The sequence below is a fragment of the Thermobia domestica genome, chromosome 11 (assembly GCF_964235325.1).
Source record: "Thermobia domestica chromosome 11, izTheDome1.hap1.1, whole genome shotgun sequence".
NCBI lineage: Eukaryota > Metazoa > Arthropoda > Insecta > Zygentoma > Lepismatidae > Thermobia > Thermobia domestica.
The window spans coordinates 69,147,106-69,160,253 of NC_137464.1; the positions used below are offsets into that span (position 1 = coordinate 69,147,106).

The 13,148-nt window shown below is 36.1% G+C and overlaps 1 protein-coding gene across 1 annotated transcript in view; it reads right to left on the reverse strand.

The window, feature by feature from the left end:
- Window positions 1–13,148, reverse strand: part of LOC145664155 (myrosinase 1-like) — an 80,871-nt gene that overhangs the window by 17,194 nt on the left and 50,529 nt on the right. Inside the window, exon 6 of the mRNA XM_081730557.1 lies at window positions 2,963–3,057. Coding sequence (XP_081586683.1) covers window positions 2,963–3,057 — 95 coding nt within the window. The remainder of the gene's footprint in view (window positions 1–2,962; window positions 3,058–13,148) is intronic.

A 13,148-nucleotide genomic window follows, 5' to 3' on the forward strand; every position in this document is an offset into this window, starting at 1 on the left:
CAGGTGATGATTTCTTTCTAGATCAGCCAGGAGATCCATAAATCATTTTATGATTTGTTCGAGTATGTGGACCGAAACATCAGCTACATGTTCTTTCACGTTACTTAACTTCATTAGTATTCATTAAAACTGAATCTGAGGGGATCACCATCTTATATTTATTATATTGACCATCGTCATCGCAAAGATAAACACTTTTAGGTTTGGAACTTTCCATACTTAGAGTGCACGAAATACACGTTTTCTCTCTTACAAGTGCGTACGTTGAATGACATCTCTCAAGTGGAGAAAAAGGAGTAACAATTGAGTTCAACATCGTAGATAGCATACCGGTTAATTTTAATAACTGACGCCTGGACTTGTGTTCGAAGGTCGTCAGCCGCAGCATATCTGTTCTCAAGTCATTAGTTGGAGACATCTAGCCGAGAGATGGGTATTACTGCTAACTATCCTTAATAAGGCTCTCACACACTCCCTAATCTCATTGTATCGTGTTGATCTCTGGAGGATCTGCATAGTTATTTGACTGTAGTTATCCTTATTAGAATCACGAAGTGAGACTTATAATATAGTGTTGTTACAACGTCCGTCCGTCCGTTACTCCAGACGATGACTCTTGAGAGGGATGAAATTTTCAAACTCTGGTTTTTAATGACCTACAGCAATTATCTCTGAACAATTCGTTAAAAGAGACAATTAGTAAACATATTAATGGATAAATATTACTTTAATGGTGACAAACAATCCCATATTCCATTGAATTGTTTTTTGCAATGGATAGCTAAAGTGGTTATCTTGGCTGAGTTCGTCAGTGGATTCATTCCGTTAACATCTTAACGGCTAACGGCGATTTCAGTGATGACTATCCATATCCCATATATGGAAATATTTCGCGTGATCCTCTATATTGTCTTTACCAAAGATTATTTTACAAATCACTTTATAGTCAGACTTTTTCTGTGGAACATTTTGTTCCAACATTTAATGATGCTTCTACGCCTTGATGCCTCTAGAACATTGTAATGCCTCGCTATTATATAACTGAGTGACGCATTACAATACGTCCCTGGAGGAACGACCCGCTCGGGAGAGTAATACTCCCGGAAGTAACTTTTCTCTCTCACGCTACCCTAGTCGGCTGTTTTAAGTTGGTCACAAAATTTATATCATAGGAGTCAAGGTGGAAAAAACGAGCCCTGCGGGGCTCTAACCCGTTCCTACTCCTACAACAACAACTGCTACTACTACTACTACTTATCTGCGCAAAAGTAAACAAATCACTTTTTTGAGTATTATTTTCATCTTATTTTAATGGAAAAAGTGTTATGAAAATTAAAAAAACTTTTCTTGCGCAGGGATTGAACCCAAGCCGAAAGAGATTTCCATTACTAGCCCGTTGTACTAGCACGATCGGTCACTAAGGCCAACAGCAGCAAGTATTTGATTTCTACTATATGTAAGCTACGTGCCAAGAAACGGCAAACGCCTATTAATCAGAACCGTGTATTTAGTTCCTACTTCCGTGAGCTTTACTTCCTTGAGTGAGTCCTCCTGAGGATGTTTTAAAGAATACCGGTCCGCATCTCATGATTTAGAAATTGCTAAATCTAAAAGAAATTACATTTTTTTTTCGAATCGAAATTGATAAACAAATTGGTATAATACATGTATGTATGCTGAAAGAAACATTTTGTTAATTAGTTGGGAATATGTGTATTTGGAAAGATGTGTGTTTAGAAATACGTAAGCCTTGAATCGAATATCGAAGCTATACAAATTGTAGTTTATACTTTGGGTAAAATTAATCTATCAGATAATACAATGTGCAGTTTCATGAAGCAGAGTAATCGATAAAATTGTTGGATGATGCCTATATGTATATTATTGAGGAGATGATTCTAGTGTTTCTTATTAAAACAGGCCTCTGTGGAATATAATGGAATAAATATGATTTAATAATATAGAAATAAATATGGAAAGTGAATAAAGGTATAAATAACATAAGGATAAGTGATGAATGCGTAAATTGATCAGGAGACTGTCAGAAGAATAATTGAATTGGTCTTCAATATACAGGGTTTTTCAAAACAACACGACAGCGTTTGGGAGATGATTCCCGACACCAGATAAGACAAAAAGTATAGACCAACAAAAGTATAGACAAATGCTTTTCTTCGGAGTTATAGACTGGCGAAAACACGATAAAATGAACTTTAAAAATCCGTAGATCCACAGGTTTCTGAAACTTGGACATTTGGATAGGGCACATACTAGTTCTTAAGTGAAGTCTTGACCCGACTACGGTAGGTTCCATAGTTTTGGAGCTATCGGCCTTTGAAGTTCATTTTTTTTTCATGTTTTTGGCAGCCTATAACTCAGAAAGGAAGCTTTTGTGCACCAAGGTTGGTCTGTACTTTTGTGCTATCTTGGTGTCAGAAATCACATCCCAAACGTTATTGGTATTGTTTTGAAACAACCTGTATATATATACCGCCTCCAGAAAACAGAAAGGTACTAAGCGCCAAAATGCAAATTTATCAGGAGAACATAAAAACCAATTAATTCCAATTCTTTCTTTCTTCTAGAATTCAGTTTTCACTGTAGATCTTTCATATTGTCTCCTTTCTGCACATCATTAAACATGAAATGGGTAGTCAGGATATGCACTTAGTTGGAAATCAAGGAAAGTGTCGCTTAGCATCTTTCTGCCTTCTGGGTCGATATATATACATATATACGCTGTTTATTGAATAACGCGTCATCAGGTTGACATTACAAGGAATTGTAGGCTGCCATCCATGTACGTCTAATAGAAAGAAGAGACTACAACATTCTTTAATGTGGGAGCCTCCATTAACACAACGATCTAATTTACGAGCAACTAGAAATTCTAACATCCCTGCTACACTGTGGTGATTTACAACATAATTATAGAATCCTTACATTACAGTTTAATACCTACCCTGAACTGTAAAGCATATTCGGCAGCTTCGATATCTTTTGATGAATTTGTTTTGGGTTCATGCCATCCAGAATCAAGAGTAATACCAATTTGACCTGAATGAAAGAAACAAGTATTTAGAAATCACAGCCATATATTTATGTTCTCCCATTTCTAATATTCTCATTCATAAGTATCTTGCAAGCTTGAGGATGTTTAGAAATTATCAACATAATTCGAATTTAGTATCTATTAAATAACTGGACTTAAACAAAATGGACTTTACAATTAATACAAATACAATATGCCAGGCTCTGAACATTAATAATAAGGAAAGCAATATAGAAATGTTTATGCGGATAAGACAATACATTTATATTTTCTTCCACGCTGAGTGAATATAAACTAAGTGAATATATTTGCTGAAAATAAGAGCAAATGACGCAAACTATACGAAAGGCAGGCGAAAGGGTCAAATTGAAAGACGGTTCTTACATTGAATATCTCATGCGTAATAATAACATACCGTGATAACTCTGGTAAGAGACATGGAGAGCTTTACTGCCAGTACATGAAACGTTTTATGCAGGAAATCATGATATTGCTACCATTACTACGAGAGAAAGTTCAATGTACACTCATGTTCAAAATTATTGTCGCATGTCTATAAATATGTTATTGTAGAAATATAATTTGATAACGATTTCGCCCGGTATTTCTTATAATGTTAGTATGAGTATAATCGGCAAAGACATGTATGTGGCAAATTTCATGTCAAAAGAGCAGTAAATAAGAACTATAAACGAAAATAATACTCTCTTGTTCATATAGCAACACTTTATTTTACTCATTCTAATTTTCGTATTTATACTTCTTTTCCTATGAAATTTACCACAAATATACATTTCCCGATTATACACTTAGTATCGGTATTAAAAGTGCCCTGTAAAATCATTATCAAATTATTTATTTACAAGAAGATAGTTATAGATATGCGACAATCATTTTTGGACATGAGTGTACCTGTGTACAACAACGTGAAGGTAATGCTGCCTACTTGCCGTCAGCTACCATACTCCAATCTACTTCTTGTTTGTACGGACCTAATAAGAACCAGGTGAGGATCAACATGGACAAAGCTTTCCATTCATGCTCTCCAGTTTTATCATGGCATAAAACAGGTAAAGAGAATCCGGGCTATTCTCTTTCATGACATTTCTATGAAAGGCTCTGACGCAAGCCCAATAGATTGATTGTTGTAGCAACATCTATTACATCGTCCTTACCGAACCATGGAAAACCTGCAGAGTGAAGGATAGAATTCGTATGTCTGTGTTCCAAAGTAGCTTGTTACAGTGAAAATTGCGATATCGAACTATAGTTCAGAATGCTAGTGAACTGATAGAATAAAACTGGTATTAGTGACACGACTTTTCATAAAGTAAGTTTAATTTGAAAATAGGCTGATCATAAAACGATCAATCTTCTGCACATTTTCCTTCGGATTTCCACTACATTGTGCTCACAGGAAAATTCAAGTTGTTGAAGAGAATTTTCACCTCAAGAGAAGTAATGTGTATTACTTATTAAGTAACTAGCAGCGTTCACCCCGCTTCGCTGCGGTCACCCCGGAACGCAATAAACTTTGTTACTTAGATAATTTTTACTTTTTCGCTTTCAAGTGATATGATAAAAACCATAGAAGATTGCAGTAAATGTTAACATTATATCGCCTGTCATTTATGTTAACCCGCCCCGCTTCGCTGCGGTCACCCCGGAACGCAATAAACGTTGTTACTTAGATAATTTTTACTTTTTCGCTTTCAAGTGATATGATAAAAACCATAGTAGATTGCACTAATGTTAACATTATATCGCCTGTCATTTATGTTAACCCGCCGAGTGACACGGTCATGCGGGTTGCATATAAATACGTTTATTTTTATACCTATGATGAACTAACAAAGGATTTGTACGTTATGGACACTTGAATGGTCAATTATCTCAAGACACTGGTAATTAAAAATTAAAGTGATATGATAAAAACCATCTAGGGTCCAAATCCTAATAACCCCCCAAAAATGAAAGAAATTGGTTCAGCCGTATTAGCGTGATGAGGGAACAAAGGATTTGTACGTTCTCTTTTATATATAAGATTACAAAAGGAACGAAAATTTTGCTTCACTGTACTTAAGAAGTCACTGTATCCAATGATGTTTCAAAATATGTTTATTTGTTTAGTTTCTTTGAAATGAACTAACTCTAAGGAATTTCGCACATGAAACGTGTTTCCTAAATAAGGTTATTATCTAGCTTACGACCTTTTAAGAGGATTTTTTATAGGGAGCAAGTAAACTTCGCTATAGTGAAAAAAGTTCTTAATTCACATTTAGCAAATCTTGTTTATAAATATACAATATACTTTCTTCCCATAACAAGTTTCTTAGGTATAAACCCGAAATTTAATGAATAATATAATTCGGGGCCTAAAACTCTACACTTTATTAAATTTGACATGTTGGGATACTTGAAAAATCTTAATACTTGGTGTGTGGATTTATATTTCTTCAGTTATTGGCTTTTAAACTTTGGAGCTTGAACTCAATTTTGATATCTAATAATTCAAGAATGAAAGTTCTGCACACTATAATATTTTTTGAGTACTAAACTTGTAAAGTTGTATTATCATCTCAATTTTGGTCGAGATCAGACAAGGTTCTAAATCTGTTTAGGTTTTGGAGATTTCTTGATTTCAGTGAGTTGAAACCGATCTTCGGTGGCCAAAACTCGGAAATTAAAAATATGTTTACCATTACTTTTCACACTATGGTCAAATGTGTAAAAATCTCTTAAATGTCTAGCACCATGCCAACTTTTGTCAAGATCGGATACACTTTATCTATCGCCATTTAGTATTATTTCTTTATTTCACTATTTCTAGACCCAAATCTGATCGCCAATAACTTGACAACCAATAGAAGCTTAGTACACATAACATTTCATGTATGTACTAAACTATATAGATCTAATTACTACTGTGCTGAATTAGGTTAAAATAAGATTAGTGTTGTGAATAGCATACTGCGTATAATACGATCCTTTCACTAAAACCAATCCCAACTTTCATGATCAATAACTCAGGAACCATAGGCCTGTACACCACACTTAAAAATGAGTAAAAACTTTCTCCACAGCTTTCAAGATAAGCATATATGAGTCAGAGTAATAGATGGCGTTGTGGTTTAGTAACGAAAAGAAACGTATCTTAATATAAAGTTCAATGGTGTAGAACCTGTAACAAATATTAGCTAATTATGTCTGAAAGAGTATATGACCTTCTTGGATTTATGAAAAAGATGGACATTTTTAGAAGGAAAATTATTCAAATAGAAGCATTTATTCAATCATCAACCACTATGAAGAAAGTTTACCTGTAGATGACAAGCCCGCGAAGACCGAACGAACTAGTTGGGTAAGAAATGGTTATAAGAACTAAAGAAAGCCAGCGAGAACAAGGTTAGAGTTACCCAGAGAAGTTTGGCACGTAAGTTTGGAGTTACCAAGACTGTATACGGTACAATCTGACTGTATACGGCTGTGTTTCCAATGCCGTAGGCGACTAACAACACTTATGCACAGAAACAAATGACTTGAACAGGTGCCTAAAATGTGCCACAGAAGCTTATGAATAGTGAAACAGCCGTCATTAGGTAACACAAGAAATACTTTTGATTTACAAGACATGATGGACGTACCAGGAAATTTCGGATTATATATCGCTAGTGCTGCGTTGGTGTCAGGTGATATCAGATTCAAACCCAAAGAAAAAATTCCCAAACGCGTCCTCGTCTGGATAAAAATTTCGCTTAGTGTGTTTAAATTGGATCTTTTGATGGCCTAGCATCACTGTCAAAGCATGCATAAACAATTGTGTGGATAAATTAGTTCTATTTATCAAGGACAACTACCGTGGTGACAGAACACTCGATTGGATGACGAACCATATCATAGGCTCGTTATTTCAAAGGAGGTCAATCCTCCTAATACTCAAGCAAGGCCTATTGAAGACTTTTGGAGTAAGTTAGCTGATATGGTTTACGAATTTGACTAGGAGGCTAAATCAGAATGTTGAAGTGTGTATCCTGCATTAAGAACAAAGCAATAGATGTCAAAGTGATGCAGAACACGACGGCGAGAATGCGAGAAAATCCTCCACAAATTGAGAACAGTGTTGCCGTTTCAATTTTGTAATTGCAAATTCTTGTACAACCAATTTGTTGGTATTTGTTCACAACAGTGCCCACAACATGTGATCTACTACTAGCATCCAGCCTTTTCTTTTAACAGAAAAGAGCACCGTAATACTGAGTCATACTGAAAAATCCATTTTATTGTATACTGGATATTATCTACTTAATATTCTCCCCAAGACTTTCAGGTCACTCAATGAATCATCATCCTATGACTAAAGTGAGGTATTCTTTAGTTGCTTGTAACGATTAAACACTTGAAACTCGCAAGCTCTTGCTTTTTGAGTGTTTAAACCACGTATACAAGGAGATTTACATGAATCCTTTGTCAGCTATTTGTGGTAATGATTTGTCATAACGTGTAACTGTTTTTCTTCTTACCAACTGCCCAATTGATTATCATTTCATTCACTTTTACTTTACAGAATTTCCAAGAAACACGCTGTTTGAAAACGGTTACTTGTCACCTCATCTCTACGGCTAGTAGTTTATGTAAAACAGATTAAGAACTTCAGTAAGCGGCAATTCTCTCGTAAAACAACAACAATAATAAAGAAAATTATGCCAATATTTCAGCTATCATAAAGAAGAATCTAATAATCGCCAGTTTGGCCCATGTCTCATAGAATAAGGCATTTCGAGAAAACTACGTACTAAATATGAATGTCTTCAGATTTAATGTTATTACCGGAAGTCAGTTTTGTGTGCTTTATACAACAGAAGTTTATTGAAGTATGAAATGAGAAGAAGAGTTGTGTTACAATAAAAGAAATGTATTTCTACTATTTACATGTTACTAAGATGAAATTAAGTACAGTGAAACCTGTCAACTTGGCCACCTCTCTAAGTTGGCCACCTGCTTATCTTGGCCTAGTTCGTCTTGAACCTGCATTTTCCCATAAGACATTCGTTACTTACTACTCTATAAGTTGGCCACCTGTCTATCTTGGAAGTTGGCCACACTGAAGCAATGTTTACCCTATGATGATAATGATAAATTTACCTGCGTATCTTGGCCACGCAAAATACAGTTTCTTTTATTTTTCTTAACTCTTTCGAATTCCCATATGAGAGGCAGATGTTCTGTATTTGTGACTGGACACAAAGAAGCATAGATTCGCACGATTTGTTCTTGAAGGTCAATGGCCAGAACACTACCCTCATAAAAGGGTGGTGAAGGAAGATGAGAATAAGAAAAAGCACGTACAGAAATTCATGAAATGGTTGTACTATTTGTTTACCCTGTCTGTTTTGGTAAAACCATTAGCTATTATCGGCTCCTTTCATCAGTGGGAAGCTTTAGTAATTCCGGGAAGTTCTCAAGCTTAAAGCTCAATTGTCATTTATTGACACCTGACTGCATATCGAAAGGTAGCGGAGGTTTTGAGATATGAATTCCCTCAAGATTTTCTCAAAACATCTTTTGCTCCGAGGGAAACACTTTTAACTCATTAACAAGAGGTAGTTAACTATAATATTAGAATGTGCGTATCTGCCAAAAAGAATAAAGCAAATATGTCTAGAATGAACCACCATTCAGTAACAACTGAAAAGAAGTCATATAAATTTCATATGAATTTCTCAATTTATAACTTAGCTTTTCTTGTTTTCAATCTGAATAACTCAGTGTGCTATAATATCAATTTCAATAAACTGCGTACATACACTTCTATTTCATGGTTGTTTGTGTTTTTGTGTTTTCAATCCGAATAATCCAATGTACCAGACTAGTTTTCAGGAAGAGGAAGGTATGCATATATATTAAACATACTATCAAGAGCGTCGATCCTGGAGGGACCGAGGGGGCCCGGGCCCACCAAAGCTCATGTGGCTCCTATTGTATTTATGAGTATACAGTATTTGGTATAATTTGAGTGCAATTTGTCTTAAAATCTTCGTATATATACCTTCTGCATCTGAATGCCCCCCCCCCAAATTTACAGAGAAATCGGCACTCTTGCATACATTAGTAATATTTTCTAGTACTGTATATTTTTATGATTACTCTATATACATTATTTATAAGTAGCTGTCGTGCCACTGCTTATTAAAATTTTACAATCAAGTAATACTAGAAATACTATTCTAAAAATACACAAATCACACTTATTTTCTGTAAGTTGGCCACTTTTCGATGGAACCGATGGTGGCCAACATACACAGGTTTCACTGTACTAAAGAAAGAAGAAAGTGAATATGTATACTATATACCTACAAATGAGAAGGGTTGTTTAATCTTCTACAGTTACAATATTTATGAAGACAAGAATATCTTTAAAACTTGAATACTGAAAAATGCTAGCGATGTAAAACACAAGCTATTGCGAAGAGATACTCAGTTTTCCACTTCTTTCCTTCGTATCACAAGCATTTGATTGTTTGTCCCGTCTAAAGTGCGTGGTTCTCCTTCTTGCTGATATTTCAACAGGTGAAAGAAAGATGTTAGCTTTCAATTCTGAATACATCGTGTGATACGTTTAGTAGGTCTGCCATTGTGATAAAGAGAACAGGCTAAATTAATGTTTCTAAGAAACTAGCAAAATATGCTGAGAAAGTTACGGCATATTCAGTTGAGAAATTGTGAAATATAGTTCAATAGATGTGGAGTTCTACGATTAAATTTTTTTCAGCGTTCATTGCTGCAGGTAATATGTACACAAATATTTCACCGTCTCGCAAATCTTTCTAAGAAAGAAACCTCTATCCACTGAAGTTGCCTTAGCTGATGATAGCCTTGTCTAAGCAATCTCAGCATCATTTCATCTTGTCTACGGAAAGATACAGTTGTGCTTGTTGGTAGAGCATTCGGTGAACACAATTCATAATTAGCTCCAAATTCCCTGAAAGAAAGACCTTGCATACAGTTGTTCATGTTATTTTCAGCAGTGGGAGTCCCACAGTATATGATATACGAGGATAAGTCAATAAGTATGCGCACTCTTGTTCTAATCATCCGTAGGCTAGCTGTAAGGCTTTCTGAGCTGGAAACTCGATGGATGGCATCATTGCCTTCGCTCGTGAAAGATGTCTGTGTTATCACTTCAGTTCATTTTGCGCTATAGTGAAGTAAATATGGCTACGCCACAGTCTCCTAGAGTATTATTTTCCTTATAACATACTCTAGAACAAGATTGAATAGAGACAATGCATCTACTCCTTTCAGGTCATTCTCGACGCGAAAGCTCGTGGACAAGTGTTTTCCTACTCGGACTTTACTTCGGGATCCGTTTAAAAACATCTTAATTAATCTAACTAGCTTTTTCAGAAGAAAAGATATACAATGTTCCCCTCCTAACAGATTTGTAGGCATTTCTGAAATCAATAATTGATGTACCGTAATACTATATTCCAATTTCTTTTCGAGTAATTGACGAATAGTAAATACCGTATTGTTCCGAATATAAGTCGACCTTTTTTCCTCAAGAATCTTGCTTAAAAATTAAGGTCAACCTATATGCGAAGTAGACTTATACTCGGTGAAGACTTGTGGTATGTTCAGATCGACTTATATTCAAGAAAATGCGAAAAATAGCAAAATTTGCATTCTCTGCAGATGTTTGTAGATGGCTCTTATGGAACTCGAAATTATTTCACGTTGTAGGAACCTTCCCTTAGCAGAGATATATGCATCTGAATTCTGTTTTCCTCCTTTATTGTTTTAAGTCATTGTTAGATTATTTTTGTCGTAAATATATTTCTTTATAGAAAGACAGAGTGTTTTGCCATCATTCTTGCTGATGTCTTTCTGTAATCTGATTTATAGTCCATGAATGTGTGCTTTATCAAAAAAGTGGCGTGTAAATCTCCAGTAACATTAGAAATGGATATCACAAAACTTGATAAAGTGGAAATAAGGGGTACCCAACAAAAACAGTTGAACCAGCAAAAGTGAAGATCTTACGATGCAAATTTCAAGCTTAGGGTGGTGAAATATGCAGAACGACACAACAAAATTGTGAAACGCTCATACGTTTTGGGGTGTGAGGGACTGGAAGAAAATTGCACAGCAACTGAGGAACCCTTCTGCTACAAGGAAGGCTTTTCGAGCCCCGAAGTCTTGCAAATTTAAGAACCTGGAAGAACAGATTGTGGCGTTTATTACAGAAAATCGTGATCAGGGTTTTCCTGTTACATGTGAAGTTATTCTCCTTAAAGCTTTGGAACTTGCACGTGCAGCCAACACCCAATATTTCAAGGCGAGTTTAGCATACTGTATTAGGAAGATGAGAAGAAACGGTCTCTCTCTGCGAAGACGGACAATGTTGGCACAATGACTTCCCAATTATTTCGGTAAAAAGTTACTTAAGTATCAACGTTATGTGATAAACTTGAGAAAAACTCACAATTACCCTTTGGAACAGATTGGAAATGCAGATGAAACTGCAGTTTACTTCGGTATGCCGACTAAGGTGACTGTTAATGCTAAAGGAGCAAAGTCTGTTCTGGCTAGAACAACTGGAAGTGAAAAGATGCGTATTACAATGAATTTACCGAAGGAAAAGTTGCCGGACGGTGTTATTGTGCGTGCTCAGGACAAGGGATGGATGACGGAGGAACTGATGAAGGATTGGCTGGAGGTCGTTTGGAATCGACGTCGAGGAGCTTTGCTGAAACAGCGAGGGATGCTGGTGTTCGATGCTTTCCGTGGGCATGTCACTGATGGTGTCAAGAGGAAGCTCGAGAATATGAATACTGATTTGGTCATTATTCCAGGAGGAATGGCATCACAACTTCAAGTTCTTGATGTTGTTGTAAACAAGCCGTTTAAAGACAAACTTCGATCCTTCTACACGAATTGGCTTCTTGAGGGAAATTGTCCCCTAACTTCAACAGGAAACATAAAGAAACCGACGGTATCACTTCTTTTACAGTGGGTTATCGCTTCACGGAGAAGTGTATCCAGCGAAAGCATCATCAAGGGATTCAAGTAGTGTTGTGTATCTAACAGCCTAGACGAGTCGGAAGATGATGTGTTGTGGGACGATGCAAGTGATGAGCAGTCATACCATTTCAAGTGAGGACGAAAAAGATAGTGAGAGATCAAGTGACAGTGGAGAGGCAGACAATGAGACTTCACGCGATAATGAAGAGAAGACTATAGCGGGGGATCAACTGGAAGTGAGTCAAACATTAAAGGAAGTCTTTTAAAAAGGCAAAAAAAAAAAAAAAAAAAAAAAAATGACAGTGATGTGATTGAATTACGCTAAACACACTACTAACGCTACCTATAGTACGCATGCATACATAATAGAGTATATTGAGGTTTAATAAAATTTATAAAACGTTCTGTATTTTCTCAATAAAAGTTATTACAGAAATAAAAAAATCGACTTATATTCGGGTATATATTTTTTTCTCTGAAAAGAGGCCCTAGAAACAAAAGTCGACCTATATTCGGAACGATACGGTAACTGGTCGATAGGTGATCGATTTCGCCTAAATCCATAGTGATAATCTCCAATAATTTTATTTATGTATGAGATCAATCTTGCTAACAGTATTTTGAGAGAATAGGATGTTAACAAAATGTTGTAATTATTTTGTACAGGACAGGATGTTGTATTGTTGACAGGATGTTGTATTTTGCCTATTCTTCTTCTCTGCTAGTTTAGTGTAGATCAATTGATAATATTATTACAATGTTTCGTCGCATTTCTCATGAATTGAGATAATGAATGATTCTTTCTGCTCTTCTGATAATTCCTCCTTGTTCAAGATGAGTAAAATTAATTCTTGAATCTCTTTTTACAGGTTATCATCTCCAGCCAGGGGCGTAAATAAGTGTCCCCCAGACTCCGCATTCCTGGGGGCCTCAAGCCATCATGGGGCCCCCAAATCGTGAAGTGGGACGTAGAAAAGCAGCCCCGCTCCACGCTGTCTGCGGGAGGGCCCCCAAGCCTTTAGTTACGCCACTATCTCCAGTTAAAATGATTTCAGCCAGAATTTCATCTACAGCC